This window comes from Sceloporus undulatus, chromosome 8, assembly GCF_019175285.1.
Source record: "Sceloporus undulatus isolate JIND9_A2432 ecotype Alabama chromosome 8, SceUnd_v1.1, whole genome shotgun sequence".
NCBI lineage: Eukaryota > Metazoa > Chordata > Lepidosauria > Squamata > Phrynosomatidae > Sceloporus > Sceloporus undulatus.
In genome coordinates, this window is record NC_056529.1 from 24740215 (window position 1) to 24762881 (window position 22667).

The 22667-nt window shown below is 46.7% G+C and overlaps 1 protein-coding gene across 2 annotated transcripts in view; it reads right to left on the reverse strand.

The window, feature by feature from the left end:
* Positions 1–572: 572 nt before the first annotated feature.
* Positions 573–22667, reverse strand: part of LLGL1 (LLGL scribble cell polarity complex component 1) — a 33988-nt gene continuing 11893 nt past the window's right edge. Inside the window, exons 3-23 of one of the 2 annotated variants that reach the window (XM_042437321.1) lie at positions 16306–16387; positions 15718–15833; positions 15133–15291; positions 14641–14803; positions 13934–14069; positions 13648–13702; positions 12985–13139; positions 12484–12701; positions 11902–11969; positions 10706–10859; positions 10266–10370; positions 9794–10086; positions 9376–9529; positions 8494–8647; positions 7618–7901; positions 7233–7497; positions 6983–7097; positions 6184–6278; positions 5618–5741; positions 5314–5393; positions 573–4344 (exon numbers count right to left, since the gene is read on the reverse strand). In XM_042437321.1, coding sequence (XP_042293255.1) covers positions 5315–5393; positions 5618–5741; positions 6184–6278; positions 6983–7097; positions 7233–7497; positions 7618–7901; positions 8494–8647; positions 9376–9529; positions 9794–10086; positions 10266–10370; positions 10706–10859; positions 11902–11969; positions 12484–12701; positions 12985–13139; positions 13648–13702; positions 13934–14069; positions 14641–14803; positions 15133–15291; positions 15718–15833; positions 16306–16387 — 2974 coding nt within the window. In that variant the 3' untranslated portion in view covers positions 573–4344; position 5314. The remainder of the gene's footprint in view (positions 4345–5313; positions 5394–5617; positions 5742–6183; positions 6279–6982; positions 7098–7232; positions 7498–7617; positions 7902–8493; positions 8648–9375; positions 9530–9793; positions 10087–10265; positions 10371–10705; positions 10860–11901; positions 11970–12483; positions 12702–12984; positions 13140–13647; positions 13703–13933; positions 14070–14640; positions 14804–15132; positions 15292–15717; positions 15834–16305; positions 16388–22667) is intronic. The other variant, XM_042437322.1, reaches the window with a different exon arrangement.

Below are 22667 nucleotides of genomic sequence, written 5' to 3' on the forward strand. Positions count from 1 at the left end.
AAATCCAGGATTTTGGTCCCCAAACTTGCCCTCGATTTATATATGAGGTCGACTTAAGAGTCGAGTATATACGGTAATTTTGCAAAGGAACCTACAGCTGCGTGAGACTTAGAATAGAGACCTCAAAGGCCTTCCAGTCCAAGACACCATCACAGATGCCCATCCAGCCTCTGTTTAAAAGCCTCCAAAGAAGGAGGCTACATTTTTCAAAGTAGCATCTTCCCCTGTCAAACAGCTCTTACCTTCAATAAATTCCTCCTAATGTTGAGCTGAAATCGCTTTTCCTATAGTTTGCATCCATTGCTTTGGGTCCTATTCTCTGCAGCTGCAGAAAACAAGCTTGTTCCATCCGCAATGTGACATCCCTTCAAACATTTAAACAGGGCTATCATATAATCCCTTAACCTCTTTTAAAGTTCAGGCCGTTGCGGCTTCACCTGCTCCTCTAACCTAGTTATTGAACATCACTCCATTTAGGAAAAAGATGGAAGAGAAGTGCGACGTTTTGCCGCAGTTTGCGCACATTTTGACCCCGCATCAGAGCCACCCCTCGGACAACCAGCCACACAGACTTAAAGATATTAAATGCTTTTATTTGTTTTTTGTTTTTTTCCTTTATTAGAAACCTGTATTAATAACTAAACAATGCTAAATCCATTATCTGGACCCAAAAAACAAAAGAAACGTTCCCAACGGAGGGTACTTTCTACCAAGGACTCTAATCCCTTCCCTCCCCTCCACAATTAATCCCATCCAAATGAGAGAGAAACAAAAAATTAAGACACACAATGGCACATTTCAGCAATGAATTCCTTACCCCTCTCCAGCCACGCACCAGACATTCATCCTTTTACACACATGCGCACACATACACACAAACAGAGGGACATGAAATCCAACCGTACCAGATTATTCTTATTTCTCACTAATTCATCATTGGGGTGGGATGGGGGCAAAATTTGGGCATATCGTGGGGACATGGGGGGTTATTCCTTTGCCAACTAAGAAGGAGGAATGGGCCAACCAATATAGCGCAAAAGGCTATCTAAAACTGGGTCTAGTCTAAGCTGAGCCCAGGATTGGTACTACTACTGCATGAGAAATATAACTTTAGTTTGTCCCCCCGACCAAAGCCTTTGGCCAACCTTTCCTTGGCACAAGAAGATGATGTCGGCCATGCGAATAAAAATATAACAATGACCAACCTGCTTTAAAACAGCAGCAAAATGATGGCGCAGACGCCAAGGGGCGCGTATCCACACTGCGCAACTGCAACGGTTCGATAACACTTTTAAGTGCCATGGTTCCATCCTTCTGCTATTTTCAGATTTGCAGTTTCACAAGACTCTGGTGTTTCTTATGCAGCACTAGAAGAATTCTGTGGCTAAGAATCCCAAATATCATGAAACTACAAATCCCAGAATTCCACAGGATAGAACCATGATGGTTAAAAGTGGTATCGAAGTGCCGTAATTGGGTCATGTAGATGCACCCCCAGGAGGCACAGTTGCATGCAAGCATTGCCAGGTCCTCCCCCCGGTTACTTTTTTCCAGGATGGAAGGATTTTGGAATATAAATCCCTAGCCAGCATGGAAGATGTTGGGAGTTGTAGTGTAGTAAGAAGTCACTGTCCCAGCCTCTCTCTTTTTTGGCACAGGATGGGCTCCGGAAAGGTCCAGAGCGGCCAGCTTCGTAGTATTGTAATAGAAGGAATGTGAATGCAAAGAACAAAAGATAGGTTTCTGGTTTTCAAGGGGAGGAGTAAAAGGCAGGAATTTGGGGCATGTTTATAGAGTTGGGATTTGGTCCCCCATTTTCAGAGGTCAATGTGGAACGGAGACGAATGGCCAAGTTGCAAGATCTAGATTAATTTATAGGTGGCACTTTTCAAGTTCTAGATTAAATTCTAGGTGAAGGCCTCTGCAAAGAATACTTAGATCCTACATATCTAAGATCATGGCTCAGAGAAGTGGCTTTTCTCTGGACTGCAATGCCCAGAATCCCCCATCCAACTCCTCTGAACACTGAGCAAGACAAAATTTGGGTGGAAAATGGGAGTTGTGTCCAAGGTGGAGTCTTTTCTGCCAGGAGCAACACCCGGAGATGGGGAAAGCTATTAAATACAGGAGGAGTCCAGGATAATCCCAGAAGGCCCCAAAAACACTAGAGAGTTTCAATTCCTTTAACCTCAAAAAGATGGTGTGCGGGGGCTTTGGAGAATTCGCTGGCACACATGTGAGCATAAGGTGACATGTTTCATCTCAGTTACAGAGATGGGAATGGCACAGGCCTCCCAATATTGCTGGAACTGCAACTCCTATCACCCCCCCTATTACTGGCTGGGGGCTGCTGGAGACTGCAGTCCAACACCCTCAACCAAGCTACATGATTCTCACCCCTGGTGCAAAGTTTGAGGACTTCCCAAAGACCTGTGATGCTATTGCCCCTACATCTTGTGGCTTGACAACTTTTGTGAAGAAGACCACACAAAGCAAGGAATGCAACCCCAAGGAGCTGGGACAATATGTCCACTTATTGGTCTTTTGAATTGTGGACAGTTACAACCCAAAGTTGTCATGGCCCCCCTTTCTCCCAGCAAGCATGCACTACTTTCAAACCAAAATTTTAGGAAGGAAGGAAGGTCGATTTTTCACACTACGCAATTGTGGCACTATGTTTGCACTTGAATTGCCATGGTTGCATCCTGTGGAATCCTGGGATACATTGTTTGTGGTGGCACTAGAGCTTCCTGGCTGTACTTGCCCTCCTACTCTAAATCCCAGGATGCCATTGCATGTTGCCATAGCAGCTCAAGTGGAATCGTAGCACTATAACTCTGCAAGTGTGAAAGGCCCTTTTGTTGTAATACACACAGCTCTCTTAACAAATCCAAGCTTTTGTGCTCTGCTGATGTAACTAGACTGCAAAACCCATCAGACCCAACCAGGGCAGCCAACGGTGAGGGAGGATGGGACTTGTGGTTGAACAAAATTTGTGCGGTGTTCAATAAACCCTCACTCACATGCAGCTACGGTTCGGGTAGAAATCATGCAACTTCCCTAAAGTTATTATTAACTCCCCAGTGTTGGCTGTTCTGACCTGGGGATGATGAGTGTTGCAATCCAGCAGAGATCTGTACCTTTTCCCACAGTTGAGATACAATTGGAGACTTCTCCAAAGCAGGTGAATTCCTCAAAACAGTCAAAGTGGAGAAACATACCTAAAAAGCTACAGATTCTCCCCAACAGAAACACTTCCTTCCTATCCTGAAAATTCACACCAACAGAAGTCAGAAAAGGGGGGGGAAAGGAGAAAAAGAACATCAATTCTGACATTTCTTGACACCAAACTTTGTGCATCATAACCACATCAGCCACATGATGGGAAAAAAAATGTCCACAATGATAGGTTTTCTCATGGATCCACGGTGTGGTCTTCCACAAAATATGCCCGATGGGGAGAAACCAAAGGACACACATCCGCTGGCACCAAAAACCCAAGACTTCAACGAGGAATCCTTCAAAACCAAAGAGCAAATAATCCAAATAGAGAAAAGAAATCGTCCCAATAAGTGTTAGAAAAGGTCACAAAAGCGTTCCCCCCCCAAAAGGTGGCTCATAAGGAGGTGGTCTTTGCTCCCCGGATGGGCACCGATTCTCTTCCTGGAAGTTGGCAGAAGAAGGTGGTTCCAACCCAAAGGCAGGAGGGAGACTCTGCAAATATATATGTAAACATCCCCGCAAAAAGAGCCCATTTCGTACGAGAAGAGAAAGGTTTTCAGGATCCGAAAACAGTCGTCCAAATACTGTCTATATAAAAAGCCGGCTCCCTACAAGGAAAGGTCGGCGCCAACACTTCGCTTCAAGGGATGCTGCAGATTCGGTCTTGCAGGGATCTCCAAATGACATCTCCTCCCCGCGCATGATTTTGTGTCTTGTGTTCATTTGTTCTTTCTTTCGTCTTTTTCTTTATTTTTTAAAAAAGGAGGAAGTTTAAGAGTTTTAGTGTTGTGGGGTTTTGTTTTTTGTGCAATGGAAGAGAAGACACAACTTGGTCCTTTCTGTAGATGGATGGCACTCTTGCGTTTTCAACCTTAAAAAAAGAGACGTAGAGAGAGGCAGACTCGGAGAAGGACCGAGAATGAGAGAGTCTGAGATTCAAGGTATCCCACCTGTCCGCTTCCAGGCGTTCATGGTATTAACTCCTTGCGTAAAAACAAACTGCAAAAGGAAAGTCTCCGGAAGGAGGCGGAGAGGTACGGCGAACGGTCCGTTGCAAAGCGAAGTCGTCTTGTTCAAGTGGCTTCCAAATCCTCCAACAGTCTCACCATGGTTTCACCCTCTCTGCAGTGGGAAATGTATTATCATTATTATTATTAGATTATTAAACAGTTTATGTGTATAAGCCACAATAACCATTACAAAATACAGTGGTGCCTCGGGTTACGAAATTAATTCGTTCCGCCATTCCCTTCGTAACGTGAAAATTTCGTAACCCGAAATAGCTTTCCGTTAGCGCTGGAAGCCTATAGCATTTGAATTTCGCGCCGAAATGAATTTCGTAACCCGAAAAATATTTCGTAACCCGAAACAGTTTTTGCCAATCCAACTTTTTCGTATCCCGGAAATTTCGTAACCCGCGCATTTCGTATCCCGAGGTACCACTGTATTACAAACCACCACCATACAATTTCACTGGACTGCAACTTCGCCTCCGTCAAACTACAAATCCCAGAAAACTGATGTTTTAGGGGAGGGAGGGAATAATTATTGTTGTATTGGATGGATTTTTATTGTAAACCACCTCAATCCCGATGGAGAGACGGGGTAAAAATACATTTATTATTATTGTTATTAACTCCAAAGCCTTGACCCATGGCAGTTAAAGTGATGTCAAACTGGATTATTTCTGCAGATGCGCCCAGTGATCCTGAATCCTCATCATCCTGTTTTTATGTAGCATTGAAATGAAGCCAAAGAAAACAAAATAATGTTGGTGTCAACCAAATCTCATATGCAACCTGGTGCCACATTGCAAAGGCCCTAATCTCACATCATCCCACATTGTATTCTCCCCACTGGAATAACACAGAAGAAGGCCTCTCTGGCAGGCCATAATCCTCCAATGGGTGTACATGGGGAGAAGCAATCCTTGGAGTATTGTGAGGTCCCAAACCCAAGATGCAATTATGACCAGGGTTCAAGCATGCCACGCTTTCAAAAATGCAGTCTAGGACATTGGAGGGATGGTGGCCCAAGACATTTGGGGACCTCTGTTCAACTCTGCAAAAAGGAGAGAACCTGAACACGTGCCTCATTTAATTAGGATCCCCGGGGAACGCGCCTCGTCGTCACTTAGGTTCCTCAGATTTCGCTCTGTTTCCTCCAAGGGCCTGCAAGAGAGGTCAGAACCACATTGTTGTCCTCTCCATTGAGTTAGACCCTGATGAAACCTCCTCCTGCTTTCCACCACGTAAATTTTTTGTATCCTGACCTGAGCTTGGAAGAACCTAATTTTGGGGACAAGTGCACCCAGAACCCCAGCAAGAAATTCTGGAAGTTGTAGTCCAAAAACAAGAATACTCAATCTCTTTGGGGTAGATGTAAAAAGACTTACGCCAAGAAGTCCTTCACTTCTTCCGCAGTGATGTCTCCAGTGGTGTCCAGAGGGGTGTCAATACTGTTGTTGGGAGAGTCGACCGGCGTTGGGCAAAAGGATGCCTGGTGTTCTTCCGGAGACCCTGGAAAAAGAGACGGAGCAAAAAGGATGGAGTTTAGCAGCCAACATCGGACCATTTAGCCAGACAACTGCCCCACCTGAGAATTTCACTGCTTTGGTGTGTCTGGCTTATAGTGACCCTAAAACCACCTGAGGTCCTAAAACATTTAAAGGCACTAGTTCTTATCTGAACTTGAAGCTTAAGCAGAGTCAGCCTGGGATTTGTAGTCCTCTGAGATATTTAGCCTTTGCTGTCAGAGCACTCTGATGCCACGATCAACTACAAATCCCAGTTAATGCAGCCCAAATCTTTAAAGAGATTTCAGAATGTCCAAGAAAGGAAAACCCAATTTTGAAACCAAGGGCTAATGTTTTCCTCCAGTTGCCCTCAAACTTTAAGTGACTGTCACAAATGGTTTTGTTAAACGTTCCGTGTCACTGATCCAAAAAGCAGGCGCCCTTACGTTCGAGGCTTGTGAGGGAATGGTTGGGGTCCGAGCCTTGGAGGACGTGGGTCCCATTGGCCTGGTTCAGTTTTGGCGTCGCTGTGAAACTGTTCCTGAAAGAACAAGGAAGAGACACTTACAAGAGTCCCACCTGCTTCACCATTTATGTCCACGGAAAACTGAAGACCACATTAAGAAAAAACAAGGAGAGTCCCCTTATCAGTGCTACTCCAATCTTGAAATAAATGTAGATATTCCACACCAGGTAAAAAAAAGTGCAATCACATCAAAAGCAAAAATTATAACCGTGTAAAACCATAATTTCTTGAATGTAATGTGAGGATTTCTGAGTGGAATTTTTGCCCTCAAGCCACCCAAAACATACCCAAACCACAGCAGTTTGCTTCTTCTGAGCTTCCCAAAGCCCCCCACATCAAAACATCACATCCCTTTGGATATGCTAAGATGCGCCAGTGTGGCCCACTTCAAAAACAGAAATTACACTTACATAAAAGCATAATTTCTAAATGTAAAGTGACAGGGGATTTTCGAGTGGAATTTTTGCTTCTAAACCATCCAAAATGTGCCCAAACCACAGTGCTTTGCTCCTTCTGAGCTTCCCAAAGGCTGCCAAACATCTTAACACCCCCCCCCATATATATATTTTGAAGGCCAAAATGGCAGCTGAGAGTGACTTCACATCCCTTTGGGTATGCGGAGATGTGTCAGTGCGGCCCGCCAGGATGGCACAGATTGAAAAATTTGTTGCCCGATGATGCTCTTAAAATAATAGCAACTGTGCCAGGGTTGTCTGTACCCGAGAGAGGTGGCGTCATGGACACGGCTTGTGTCCAAGACGCAGAGGGGCTCTGTGATGTTCCGGGTGCTCAAGGAGAAGCGCTCAAACTCAGACGGAGAGATCAGGTAGAAACCTGGAAAGGGAGAGACAAAAGAGGGGTCTGAAAAAACAGGAGAGCCTTTTCCTAACATCCAACACAGTTGTGGGTGCACAGACAGAAACACCCCCCCTCAAAATGGCCCACTGCAGTCCCCTAGCCTGGGCTCACCTTGCCCGTGTTTGGTGAAGACGCAGGAGGCGATGCCGCTGATGTCCTCCTTCCGGATGCAGTCGTAATGCACCTGCGGCCGCAGCCCCGGCACCGTGAAGATGTGGATGTCCCCCAAGTTGGTGAGGCAGGCCAGGCCGTTCTCGGCGTAGTCCTCGCATGCGGCACTCGCAAAGTTCACCAGCCCCACTTTCCGGACGCGGCAGCCCTCGTGCGCTGTCAGCTTGAACTTGGTTTTGGCACTAACTTTGGGCAGCGTGAACACCTGGAGGGAGACAAGAGTTGTCGCCGTTGTGTGCCTTCCCACTTCTCCTTCAACCGCCATGATATAGTGGACTTAAGTCACATTCCTGTGGCAGTTCCTTCTGTGCCAGCCCAAGGTTACCTTGAACTGTTCTTCTGAGGCAATGAGTACCGAATGGCTGCCTTGCATGTCAGGGGCTTTGGCCAAGTCCCTTGAGACTTCGTACGGCTCCGGCAGAGGGTTGCCCCGGCCATCGAGGACGGCGATCGACACGACCGGGGCCCTGTGCATGAGCTGGATCTCCTTGCCCAAGACGGCTTCCACGGCACGCTCCGAAAATTTCTCCTGGGAAGGGACCTCCAAGGCGTAGGCGAAGACTGAACCAGAGTTGGTGCCAGCCCACAAGGTGGGTCCATGATGCGCAGCTATAGGATGCCAGGAAGAGAAAGGAAAATAGTAGTATGAAATGGGTACCCGTCGCCTCTCTTACTGTTCAGGTTGGAAAGACCAGAGCCTTTCCTTTTGAGACATCTGTCGCCAATAACCCCCCAGTTCCCAGTTTCTGCTCCTCAAACATTGTGTGGCTGCTGACCCCATGAAACAAACAAACAAACAAATAATATTTATAGCCCGCTCCTCTGAATGATTGAAGCGGCTTACAATAAAATACAGTATCAATACAATCTCATATAAAACATTATAACCCTACTCCTCCCTACCTCTGGACTCCTCTGACCCTCCCCAAAGATATGCTTTTTCAGTCTCTTGGGAGCCTAGTTTTGGAACTAAAGTCTACCCAGAAACAGCAAAAACATAAAATATCGGAAGGGATGTCATGCAGAAGATGCTCCAGAGACTTTGAATGCAAATTATAAAGAGATTCCATCTAAACATTATGAAGAGGAAGAACTGCTCAACAGTGGAACAGATTGCCTGGGAAGGGAAGGCAGACTCTCGTTCTTTGGGGGTCTTTAAATAGAGGCATTGCAGAGGCAAGACTATTTCTGTGCATCTTACCATCTCGGAGGAAGGTATCAGCGAAATAGAGGCACCGCACGACTCCGGACAGAGAGTCGTCGGCTGAGCGGGGTTCAATCCGCCGCTGGACGGGGGTCATCTCGACCTCGTGAGGACCAGGCTGTTCGGCCAACTGGGCATTCGCTTCCTGCACCTGCGGAGCAACAAGAAGAGAAGCGGTGAGCAGAGAAATGGGGTACAGCTTGGGATATTTCTTGGAGAACTTGTGCATCTGCAAACATATGGATGTGTCAAGAAGGACGTAAAGGCAAAGCAAGGAAAATGGCGACTACACTAGCAGCCTTTAAAGCAATAACACTGCCTGATTTTAACCCAGAAAATCGGACACACATACACAACTTTCTTATTCAAATCCTCCAAAGCCCAATTCCTCTCAGCTCTCCTTTGAAGAGAAGTACCAAAGAGTTGCCACCATTTCCATTTAATACATTTTAATATTGTTACACTGTTTTTAAATTGTATTGTTTATTCTTGTTGTTTGCTGCCTTGAGCCCGTATATTGGAAGAAAGGTGGGATAAAATAATAATAATAATAATAATAATAATAATAATAATAATAATATTTTCCCACACAGACATTCAAAACTGTTAGAAGTGGTGCCACAACAGAGACAGTAGAAGAGGATGGTTCCTATTTTGATAAGAGTTAAAGTATAGTATTTAAATAGACTTGTGGATAAGTTGACCCAGGTTTTGAGGTTCAATTTTAGATGTATCCACAGTTCTGGAAGGAGACTCCATTTCCCACTGATAGAGAAGCTGCCAGCTGCTACTGGCACCCCTTTCCATCTGTCCCACCAGAGCTTCCCTATTTGTGACAGACCCATTTCTTCAAAAAAGTGGAGTCCCACTTCCACTCACTTTGCTGGAAGGGCTGGTGGTGTTGACCCTTTTCTTTCCGGACACACGGCTCTTGCGGATCCGGCGGAAGGACTGGCGCAACGACTTCTTCAGGGACTTGACGCGGGAGAGGGGTCCCTCCATGGCTAGGGAGTCATTCGGATGCAGCGTGCACCTGGAAGATCACCATCATCATCATTATCATCGAACACATACCATTCCTTTAAGGCTGCATCCAAAGAGGACCACTCCGTATCCAGAAGCTATTGAGAAGATTCGTGGAGACATACAACACTAGGCAAAATCATATTCCCTGAAATCACACCATCCCTTTTAGGTTGCACCCAATGAGGACCACTCCACATCCAGAAGCTTTTAGGGGTATTCTTGGAGACCTACAACCCTAGGCAAAAACAAACACAGAGTGAAAGACACACACCTGGCCAGCACAGGGTTCCTCCTGTAGTAGTCGTAGAGTCCGAAGCCGTGGCTGGTCCCAAAGGCCACCAGGTTCCACTCTGAATGCAGAGTGACGGCCGTGACGGCTGCCGGGGGCATGCACTGCACCAAGACGCTGGGCTGGAAACCCGGGGCAAAGGCCAGGGAGCCATTTTTCGGGGGGAGGCGGTCATGGCCCTTCCAGGTGAAGCCTTCTCGGTCCTGGAGGAGGTCCACCACGGCCACGTTGACCACGTGCTCTGACTTCTCGTCACTCAGCTCCGTCACCAGCACCTGCCAGAGGTGGAAAAGCAATCTGTCTGTGATAAGTCTGGGAACGTATACCCAGAGCATAGAAAGGATTGTACTGTATGTCTGTTTTCCATGTTGTAAGATGCCTTGAGTGCAAACTGGGGAAGAGGTGGAGAAGCAGATGATGATGATGATGGGAAAGGCTGGACTGCTACCCTTACCTGCCCTGCCGTTCCAGCCACCACCATCTTGGCTGTGTATTTGCACAGTGCGATCTTCTGGATGCCCAGCCGGGGGTCGTCGCTGTAAGGGTCAAAGCAGCCGACCTGGAGAAAAGGGAGATATAGGGAGACAAACCAAAGGATGCAAAAACCAGGTGTGGACAATCCACATGGAATAAAACTGGGAGTGGGGAATGTTGGCGAGGAATGGTTAAAAACAGAGGGATGGGAGTGGAAGACTACTGTGTCCCGATTTTAAACAGACACACAAACACAGACAGAAGCCTACTGGAAGTGACTGCAAGCACTTCCCCAGTGACTTTAACTGTTGAATCCAAACAGCATTTCAATTGGGGTGGACCTCATGCATTTCTCTAGATACTGTGGGACTACAAAATTCCCAGGGCAAAGAAACTGGAGACACAGGAAGACGTCCTTACCTTCCGAAAGGGCGGCCATTCCTCCTCGCAGGACTGGTTCAGGCTGTCGGTGTGGTCGCAGTCCGTCTGGAAAATGTTGGCCGTTCCCAGCTTGTACAATGGTTTCAGGGACACGCCGGAGGCATCCCAGAACCGGACCGTGCCATCTTCGTGGCTGTGGGGGAAAAGCCATTTTGTGAAGGGGGAGAGAGTAAAGGAATAGTTGTCGACATGGGGCTGAGTGCCCCCTGATTGTGAGTTTTTGCACAATTGTTTGGTGCCAGAGTCCATCCCAAAAGCCAAAGATTTATTAAAAGACTTACATCCCACCCTTGATCTCAGTGCAGTGTACAATAAAGTCAATTTAAGACAATAAATACTCATTAGAACAGCTTTTAAGGAGTGGGGGTAGTGTTTTTATTTTGTGTTTTTAAGCATCTCTAATAGAGAAGGCTAAATATCTCAACCAAACTACACATCCCAATATCCCACAGCATTGAGCCATGGCGATGAAAGCGGTGCCAAATTGCATTAACTCTGCTGTGGCAGATGCAGCCTTAAACACATAAAACATTACACTAAAGGAAGTCTTTTTTAAAAAACACAGCATTTTCTTGGCAGGATTTATTCAGGGGAGGTTTGCCATTGCGTTCCTCTGAGGCTGAGCGAATATGACTTGCTCAGGGTCAGGTTGAAGTTTACGAACAATCTCCATAACTGAAGCAAAGAGGGATCCAAACCATTACAACACATGTTTATGGAAGAGCACCAGGGATTTTGGAAAGGTTGCAAGACAGAAATTAGGGACTTCCTTCCCAGCAAGCGTTGGCCGGAGGACAGAATCGGGGCGGCCATTCCAGCTGCCCAGCCTCAACCCTCGGGCCAGAACATCTGTCAGCCGTGGCTGAATCCTCCGTGGGGACCAACGTGAAACCCGTAATGTACTTGGCTAAGACCAACTCCAGCGCTGCCAAAAGTAAATGAAGACCGCAACAAGAAGAAGGAAAGGAAAGGAAAGGAACAGCAATGCCATGCAAGCAGGTTTTGCACTAGGACTGCTCCCCAGCTTCCAAAAGACATCACAACGAGATAGGATCATAAATTTGGAAGAAACTCTTAAAGTCATCTAACTCAACTCCACCAGTTCAGGGCTCCACAACTGAAACTAGGATGGATATGGACCAGTAAAGTAAGAAGGATCTGACCTAGAGACTCACCCCGTCAGGAGAAGGCCCCTCTGTGTGGGTTCTTGCGCAAGGTTCTTCCCTCCATTGATGGGCCAGTTCTGTTAAGACACAAGACAGGCGCACAGATGAAGGAAACAGAGCAAGGATAATAGGTTTGCAGGACTGCCTCCGCTATGCAACAAGGAAATCCATTGCTGGACTAAGGAAGGCAGAACCACAGTTGTTCTAGAAGAATCTGTTTGCGATCTTGGATAAATGGCTTGTCCCAACTAGAGTATATCCACTAAATCAACCACTGAATAGTAAACCAACATTTACATAAATCCGACTGATTCATTTTGGCTTAGCAACTGGATTTGTATCTCCATGAATCCTTTTTTGTTTTATCTAAATGTTTAAAAATCTACGCCTGACACTCCTAAATGCACGCCACATTCTTCTGCCAGTTTATCGTAGCTTTGGAAGTCACATTTCTTGGGCAGAGAAATTAAACTCGGGAGTGTCCGGTGCACACGGCTTCCAACACCTAGGAGTACCACTGCGCCAACAAGATGCTCCCTGGTCAACAGAAGCCAACATGGAAGCTCCATCAACACTCCAGCACTGACTCACCGCCGAAGAGAGCCGAGGGCTCTGGAGCTCCCCTGAGCTGATGATCCTCTCCCACAACTTGAGGGGGACGTTGGAGATGTGGTACGAACAAGTGATGGCGGAGGAGTGGAGAGGGGCCAGGTACGGGGCAGGGATCGTGGGCCAGCCAGGGGTCTGCAAGTCGATAGCCACTAGCTCTTCCTCCACCAGAACCACCAAGGCTATTGGGTTGTCGAATTCTGGACAAGACAGAACCAAAAGGACACATCAATTAGATCAAGAGCCAGGTGTGGAAACTACACTGGGGGATAATGCTGACCCTCAAAATGGAGAGGTCGGGGGGCACATTAGGCACCCCAAGGGATCTTGGAGGACTGCGTGCTTTCCACCTTATCCTCTCCACAATAAAAATTCAAAACATGTTTTGCTCCCCAAATGCCCTCTAGGACCAAAAGGGCAGGTTGAGGAGGGGAAACCGTATGGCGTTTCCGGTGTTCGGTTTTTAAGCAGAAAAATGCCTACCCGCCTCTACCTCGGTGTTGTACACCGTAAAGAAGTCGATCACCCGCGACGTGAAGTCCAGGGTCACCAAGGTCTGCCCTTGGAGGATGGTGACGCAGTGCCTGTCCCCGTAACTGGCGCGGGGCATCCCTCCGCTGAAGATGATATAGTGACCCCTGTGGAAAGGGAAGAGGAACAGAAAGCGGTCAGATAATATTTGCAATGGATCCTAGGTTTCTACCAGGCAAGGGATCAGAGTCAGCAAACTATCTGTTTTTTAGATGCATTTTAAAACTGCAGTGAGGTCAAACCAGCAAACGTGGGTCTTTTCCTCACAATAACTCAAGTTGGGTCAGACAGAGAGGATGACCACCCAAAGGAACCAAATGAGTTCCAAACCTCTGATGAACATAACATATTATATTACTAATAAAATTCTTGTCCTGCTTTTCCTCCAGTAACTATGAGGCTTCAAGGTTTCCATGGCTGAGCCGGGATTCAAACCCTGGTCTCCAATGCTCAAAACGCTACACATGGCTCACAGAGTAAGTTACAAGAAGCAAATTATCTTCTTACGAGTGGTAAAATGCCATGTCTTTAAGGTTAAATTTCTCACCCTTAATGCGTAAGTTAAATACATGGTCAAGGAGAAAACCAGTAACAACCAAAAGAAGCATCACATACCCCGATTCACATGTTTGCCACACAATCTTGTTGATCGCTTTGCACGGGAAAGGACCTAGAAGAAGAAAAGAGATGAAGAACTTTTTGGAGAGCTAAGGGTTCACTTTCCAGGACTTTGTAAGTAAATAATCCAAAGCAATGGCAGAGAGTTCCACTGGCCAACTTTGGACATGGTCCACCAGGACTTTCTTTGCATCAGGACAAGCTAAATCCATTTGTTGCCGTCATTATGGAGCAGAGACCAGTCAAAGGTCCAGGTCCTCCTGGGGATGTCCATTTGGCTCACCATAAGGGATGGTAGATGTGGCCGGTTGCTGAGTCTTCGTGGAGCCATTCGCCGCCGACCAGACCGCATAGCCTCCATCGCTGTGAGAGCTGACAATCGTCCGGCCGCTCCGTTCCCAAGCCAGGCTTTCCAGTTGCTGCAGCAATCATCATCATCATCATCATCATCAATTTACATAGTGCTATCGCATGGCACTTTACAAATAAAGCAACAACCAAAACACAGCCAGCCCTACCAAAGGTGTACAGTCTAAACTACATATGTGTATCCACATATACACACACACAGAGTGGAACAAAGAAGTAATGCACATATAAAACTATGCAATACAATGCAATGAGAGAGTGTGACTTGTCCTAGCACACCCATCAGGATTCAAGTCCCGTTTCCCAGAGTCCAATGCTCTATGCACTACGCCACACTGGCTCTTAGCTATACCCCCCAAAAATAAAATTTCTGCCCCCAAATAGATTCTAGGGAGCATTTTTTCTGTTTTAGGGAGGGCCATTCTAACCCCTGGAAAGGTCTTTCTTTCAGCGACCGAAAGTGACCAGAAATCACTTCCACAAACTGCATCGTTACCTTGGGGGGGGGGACATAAAAGGAGAAAAATGGATGCAAGTTGCTAAAGCGAAACAAACAAAAAATATCACACGTGGCTTGTAAAGCAGGTCTTCTTCCATCCTTCACCCCAGACACCGAATTACCTGGTTGCCCAGGTAAAGATGGCTGACGTCTCGGGTGCTTTTGTCCCACAGGACCATCAAACCTCGGCTGTAACCGATCAAGATCTTGGCGGGATCCTGGGGGTGTTCCTGGAGGGATTCCACCGGACCTAAAGCCTTCCCGCAACGATAGTCCTCAGGAACCCTGGGAAGACGATGAAAAAAGGATGATCCTGTCTCCTGGACTTGATCTTCGCTCCCGTTATCACAAGTGGGATTAGATGCCAATGGGTCCTACTCCTCCTCATGGACCCCATACCCTCCAAGATATACCAGATTTTGCAGCAAATGCTGCATCTACTCTGGAGAAGTAATGAAGTTTGATACTGGTTTAACTGCCATGGCTCAATGCTGTGGAATTTTGGGGTATGAATCTTAGGATCAGGACCCAAATGCCTCCCTAAATTAAATTTGCCCATTTAATTCATTGAGATGGAGAACCTAGCCTTGAAAGAGACCAGCAGGGAAACTCACCGCTGCATGACTTCATCTTGGTACAGGGTCCTGTCCTCCAACAACGTCAAGCTGGGAAGCTCCAGGACGTAAACGCCGCCCCCTTCCGTGCCGAGGTAGGCCGCGTCACACGCCGACTGCAGGGAGATCACCGTCACGCGCGTGATGCTGGGAGGAGAGCTACCGGGGCAAGGAGATAGATCCGGAAATTAGGATTTGACATGAACCAGTCACCGGACAGGGCTCCAAAGCATTCTGGAAAATATTAGGAGAGCCAAAGAAAGCCCTGTGAAAGCATTGGATCCTGTGACCAAGCATGCTTTATGTTTACTGGGGATACTGGGAAGGCTATTGCCTCTCACTGGTGTTCTGCTCAAAGCAAGGAGCATGGACGCCATATCACACCTGGCGGATCAAAGTTTGGGAAACAAACTCTAAGATGAAAACCGTTCAGCCCCTAGGACTGTTCTTTTGGAGTTCTGACTAAACTATGGAGCGTTCTGCTGTTCCACACACAAGGGAGCCTTTGGATGCTGCAAGTTCACCAGGTAAGCATGAAAGGAGGGCAAGGCAAGGCAAGGAATGAGTACTTAAGAGTTGTCGAACCCTGGACGTCCGGGGAGGACGAAGCTCCGGGTCTCCTCCAAGTGAGAGTAGCCATCTTTCTGGTAGATCTCCCATAGATGGAGGGTGTTGTCATCCAAAAGGGAAAGCAGCCGACCCTGCGGAGGAGGGAAGCAATTGGGCAGAGTTAGGAAATGGTTCTTTCCCAAAAGGTAAGTCACCTGGCACCATTTACTTACAGTACAGTGGGACCTTGTTATGCCCTCTGTGGATAACAAAATCCATGGATGCTCAAGTCCCATGAAATATAACAGCAGAGCAAAATAGTGTCCCTTATATAAAATGGCAAAATCAAGGTTTGCTATTTGGAATTTATACTTTTTTGGAATATTTTCAAGCCATGGATGCTTGCATTAAAAAAAACCATGGATAAGGAGGGCTGGCTGTGTTTCAGGTCCAGGTTATCTCAACCCCAGCATTCTCCATCTTAGTCCAACAAAGTTTTGAGATCCTCTGCAAAGGGTCTTCTCTTCATCCAACCATGTTCACAGGTACACTAAGCGACCAGTGTGCAACGTCGATATGAGACTGCAATCCAAAGTACCAAGCGAAAGGTGAGAATCCTTTTACCTGTCCAGGTAAGAAGTGCATCTGTGTGACGGTCGCAGTCTCTTTGTGCAGACCTGTCAATTCCACCCCAGGAGCTCCATATCTGAAGGAGGTTTGGAGTCAAGGAAAAAGACAAGAAAATGCAAACACAGCCACAATTTCTGCCCAAATTTTCCTCTCCGGTGAACTCTTTAAACAAAGAGACAGCAAAGCAACTTTCTACAAAGGCTGCATCCACACTGCAGAGTTAATGCAGGTTGATGCCATTTTAACTGCCATGGTTCAATGCTATTCAATTCTGGGAGTTGCAGTTTTGGATTTTGTGTCCCAATTTCCAACAGGTACAACCAAATGCTCCGATGGGAAACCTATAAACAGTACTCTCCTCTGGCAACTAATATTCAAAGGTATGCTGCTCCTACACATTGAAGTTCATCGATGGATGGTTTAATAGCATTTTAATAGTAACACCCAACATGTTTTCATTTAGGTCTTTCTAAGTGCTTCTATCCAAGACTGCAAAGCCTTTAAAATGACGAACACTGTCCACCATTTCAGATTGGGTTTCCTTTTCAACATTGCAAACAAAGCAACGTTTGTCCGAATCGCATACAGGATGGGTCACTAAGCAACTGCTCCGTTGTTTGCAGGCTCCTACGGTCAAAAGGTTCCCTAGCCATGGTGCATAGTTACACCATGGCTACTCAACAAACCTACAACCACCTTTCAAATCAAGTCTGGGCTGCAGAATTAGTTGACGTTGCTGCCGCTGTTGCATGCTTTCATGTCATTTCCCAACTTGCAGCGGCCCTAAACCAAGCCTACCATAGAGGTTTCTTGGCAAGTTTCATCCGAAAGGGGTTTGCCACTGCCATCCTCCGAGGCTGGGAGAGTGTGACTTGCCCAAGGTTATCCAGGGGGTCTATATGTCCGAACCAGGATTTGAACCCTGTTCTCTGAGAGTCACAGCCCAGCGCTCAAACCGGCAAAATCAAAGTTGTGCAAATAAAACAAAGGGGAAAATAATAATAATTGGGGAGATTTGCTCCATTTAGCAGCATATGGGCCCCAGCTGCAATTTTTTGGAAGGATCTGGATTTGCTGGAGGCAAAAGGCTTTTTGTTTTTCAAACAGACAGCTTTTCAAGAACATCCTGGAGGCCTTGCACTGTTTTAAAAGCGTATGCTTTTTAAAGTGCTTTCCCCGTTTTTAATTTGCATTCTGCTTTTAAACAAACAAACCTTGTTGTATTACTGAAATAGTTTAAACCCGTTTTAATGGACGCTTTCGTAGGTTGTTAATTGTAGTGTGCTTTTAGACCGCAAACTGCTTTGAGTCCCAATTTGGGAGGGAAAGTGGGATATAAATATCTAAATATAATAATAATTGTGTCGTCGTTGTCGACATCATCATCATCGTCATCATCATCATCCCCCTCATTTTTGGCTTGCATTTGGATTGTGAGCGTGGCTCATATGTCTGCAGGCAACTTGAACACTCTCACTATACAGACACACTATAGACATACACACAACCACACTGCACACCCTCGCTGTCTCCTTCCCCCTGCAGTTCCAATTGCAGCTGCACTTTTAGTTCCAACCCCAAAAACCACCGCTTTTGTTTTCCTACTCGGCTGTGACCTAGTTTTTGAAGAACAACTGGGGCTCACTATCTGCTTTGCAAGCGACCAAAGAGACGCTGGAAACTGTGCCAATTGCATGCAGAGCAGAGAAAGATCGGGGTGGTTCAATCTGTTCCAGATTTCGGGGGATGCTTCTTTGGAGAGCCCACCTCTCGTCCCTCAAACCTGACTCCAAATACAGGTCTCTTTCATATTGCACCATGACAGCACCTGGATAGCACTTTAATAACCATTAATGCATCCTACAACGTCCTGCGGTTTGTAATCTAAGAGGCACTAGAGCGTTCTGGATGAGAAGTCTAAGTACTCTCCATGAAACTACAAATCCCGCAATGATGGAGCCACAGCAGTCGCCTCATCTTGCCTAGACGAGGCCTTTGAAAGCCCATCTGGGGTAGGAATTAGAACCCGCTTCTTTGAGCTCAAACAATGGCATTAGCAGGAGCTGGTCTATTAAGGGCCCCTGGGTTTTGTGCTTTCTGTGGTTTCGCCTCCTGCGCTCTCTTTGGAAGCAAGTGGCTTCCTTAAGCATCTACTTTTTCTTTTGCAAATCAAAAGTTTAATGAAAAGAAACCATCTTTTAAAAAACCGCAGACATGTGTGGCGTAGCGGTTTAAGTGTTGGACTGCGACTCCAGAGATCAGGATTCGATTCTCCGCTCAAGCATAAAAATGTGCTGGGTGACCCTTGGGCATGTCACACTCTCTCAGCCTCAAGGGATGGCAATGGCAAACCCCAAATGAAGAAACCAGCCAAGGAAACCCTGTTAGGGTCACCTTAAGTCAACTTGGAGGCACACAACAACAACAACATCAAGAGGTTGAGTCTCCCTTATCCAGGATTCTGGCACATGAAACTTTCCCAAATCCAAAATGGTCCCTATGGGTGGCTTGAACCCCGGTCTCTCCTATACGCTCAAGACCAGTATACCATGCCAGCTCTTTAAAAAATGTTTTTCTTGGCCACATTTCTGCAAAGGAGGGTTGCCTCTGCCTTCCACTAAGGTAGGGTTGCCCACATTGGGTTTCCATGGTTGAGTAAGGCCTCAAAACCTGGCTCCCCGGAGTCAGTGATGGTGAACCTTTTTGAGGCAAGGTGCCCAAACCGCAACCCAAAACCCACTTATTTATTGCAAAGCGCCATGTCCCTTTGGCTTTCTAGTAACAAACTCTGGCAAACACTGTGCTGGGATGACAGCACATGTGCCCACAGAGAGGGCTCTGAATGCCACCTCTGGCACGCGTGCCATAGGTTTGCCATCACTGCCCGGAGTCCTAGTCCAACGCTCAGACCAGTACATCATACTGGCTCTTATTAAAAATAGGATTTTCTTAGGGAGATTTATGCAGAAGAGGTTCACCACTGCCTTCCTGAGTGTGAGACTTATGCAAGGTTGCCCAGTGGATTCCCATGGCACGATATAGATTCAAACCCTGGTCTCCAGAGGTCCAGCATTCAAACCACGACCCCATCCTGGCTCTGACTTCTCTGCACTCGAGGAATAAAATACAGGGATGGAGAGAGGCTGCTGCAGAGGCGACTTTTAACCCGCAGAGCAAGAGCGAGAGAGAGGCAGCTCCGCTTGCTGCATATTTTCATTTTGAAAACATATATCTGCAAAGGAGAGTCGGCAGATGCCAGAGCAAGAGGGTTGCAATAATGCACCCCAAGCTGGCAGATGGCCGAAACGCTGCGGAAATTCGGAAAGTGCCAAGGGACTGGGGCCAAGGAAGGAGGGAAAGAATATTATTCTTAAGGGGAGCCCAGCTGAGCAAAAGGCGAAGGGAGAAGAAAGTTTCCAGCTTGGTGCGACTTTGCATCCTGCAAAAAAAAGTCTCCAAGGTGAAACCCACTTTTTGGATCCCCTGCTAAGCTCCAGATTTTGCAGCTGTGCCACCAAGGTGCGAAAAAACCCATATATATATATGTCCTCTTAACACAGCCAAGCTACCCTTTGGCACAAACTTTCCAGGATGATGGGATCGCTTGCCCCACGAGGTAAAAGCAGGCTTGCCGTTTCTCCCGGGAAACCAAGAAAATCCTGGATTGAAGGGTCTGACAAATGTTCCGGCTGAAGCAACAAATTCCAGACTGAACATCGGTGGCAATGTGCAAATAAACCATAAGAATGGAACTACGCAATAAATCAATGTTACATGACAATAAGCCACCCCATCTAGCCCCATAGACTTTGGTTTTGTGGGAGAGAAATATGGCAAACTTAGGTAAGAGGCTATACTGAGAGTCAAGAATCAAGATACAAAGGTTGAGCCTCCCTTCTCCAAAATGCTTTGGGAACAGAAGTGTTTGGGTTTTGGGATTCTCTTCCAATTTTGGAATGTTTGCATCTTCATCACTAAATTATCTTGGAAATGGGTCCCAAGTCAACCATGCAATAGATTTTGGTTTCATATACACTTCATACACACAGCCTGAAGATAATTTTATCTGTGTTCAAATTTACAGCAAATCTATCATGGGATTTTCTGGCAAGATCTGTCCAAGGTTTGCCATTGCCCTCCTCTGAGGCTAAGAGAGTGTGACTTGCCCAATCTCACCCAGTGGGTTTTTATGGCCAAGCTGGGAATCGAACCCTGGTCTCTCAATGTCCACCTAGTCCAGTGCACAAACCACTATGCCATGCTGGTTTGTTATGTATTTAGTTTATTTAAATACTTGACTTCCAAACTGCTTCAACCTGTTTGCATTCATTTTGCTTGCAAGGCATCCTGAGCTCTTTTGATGTTGCTGTTGTTGCTGTTGTTAGGTTCAGCCCTTGCAGCAGAAGAGAACCTGGCGTGCAAAACCTTCCCGGATGGACCCCATGGACCTATGCCTCCTTCCTCCCACGATCGATACTACGTCTCCCTGAGATTTCACAATAAGGTCACCCAGCTGCTGGGAGATAAAGAGTTCAAAGAGAGGCGAGGACCTTGCAAAGCGCCGGGGCAGCTTCAAAGAGCTTGGAAAAACAACACAACACACACACACACATCCTTGCCTCACCATTTCCAGAAACCTTTGGAGACCCGTCTCAAAGGTCCCACACACAAGATCCCTTTTTAGACCTTGGGCATCTCACGCTCTCTTGGCCTCAGAGGATGGCAATGGCAACCATCCTCTGACAACATTTGCCAAGATAGATTTGTGATAGGTTTGCCTTAGGATGGCCATAAGTCAGAAAGAACTTGAAGGCACACAACAGCAACAGCTGGGCAAAAAACTCAAGGGAGGCTAATATCTTATGGTGCATCCACATCGCACCATTGTACCACTTTGGTGCCACTTTTAACCACTCTTGAATTCTGGAAATTCTGGGATCTGTAGCATGGCAAGGTACTTATCATTCTCTGCTAGAGACTCCAAGACACCTCCATGCATCTGAGATTGGTAGCTTTGCAAGAGACCACCAGTTTCTGGCAAGAAGGGCTGAAGATCGTGCAAAATGACTAAGTCCCAGGGTTTTCCATAGGAGGGAACGACAGCACTTAAAAGTGACATCAAAGTGCATTAGTTCTACAGTGTAGATGCACCCCAAGAAGTGACCGGAACAGCAACCCCTCTTTTAAATGAGGATTTCAGGATTTCCCCGCAGAGGTTTAACATTTTCAAAAATGCACTCCCTCCAAAAAAAAGGAGGGGATGTTGATTCTGAGCTGATCTTGCTGCTGTTTTTTTGGATATATATCTATAGGAAGCCTGCACAGCTGGCCACCTCAGAGTGTCCTGGGGCTAGAAATGTGGCCTCCATGCTAGCCCCGGTTGCCCACCCCTTTGCCTTAAAGGGTAAACAAGTTTGATTTGGCACCAGCTTTTGCAGACATCAGCAAAGCGATCGATGCGAATCTCCATCCAGGCAAGGTCAGTCCGACAGACACAGCAGGAGCCTGGCTCAGAGGGTGGCGAGTTCGGGGAACAACAAATATCTTTATTTCTAAGAGAGGTCCATTTGCCCCACATTCTGTGCACATCCATCTTCCTTTTGCTCTCAGGCCAGCTTGCAAAGCGTGCGCCTGTGCGAGAAAAGGCGTCCAATTTCTCCCCCTAAATGCTGCAGTCAAACATTTTGGTGCCCAAGTTTGTCACTCGGCACGAAAGGTGTACTGCAAAAACAACAACTCCTCCCAAAGGGGTGTGCATGGCAGCATGGCATTCATTAAAATACCTTTAAAATGTGGGGGAAACCAGGCGTGCAACACTAGGGATGCTACCACACTTCCGTGTTATTCCCAGCTGGGTTATCTCTCTTATGCCATGGAGGACTAGTGACTTTAACCCATACATTTTTCACCCAGGATACCTCTGGAAAGTCATGTTTCTCTCTCTTGTTCAGTCCCCAGCCACTGAACCCCTGTGGCAGTTTGCAAGAAAAAGAGATGGAGAGACATGCCCAAGGGTCTCTTCGCACCATCAGTGGCAGAGGAAAAGCCAAGTTGGTCTAACTACTCTGGCATTCAAAGCTCCACATTCACCACCACAATACACTCTTTCTAGCAAAATAAAGAGAACCACTAAGATTGCACAGCACTAATATAATAGATTAAAGTGAGGTGGTACTGAAGGGGCCCTGAAAGTGAGAGGACATTAAAGGTACCCTGAAAGTGAGATGGCACTGAAGATGGTAGTGAAGGTGCCTGAAAAGTGAGGTGACACTGAAAGTGTCCTCAAAGTGAGATGGCATTGTTGATGGCACTGAAGGGGCCCTGAAAGTGAGAGGACATTAAAGGTACCCTGAAAG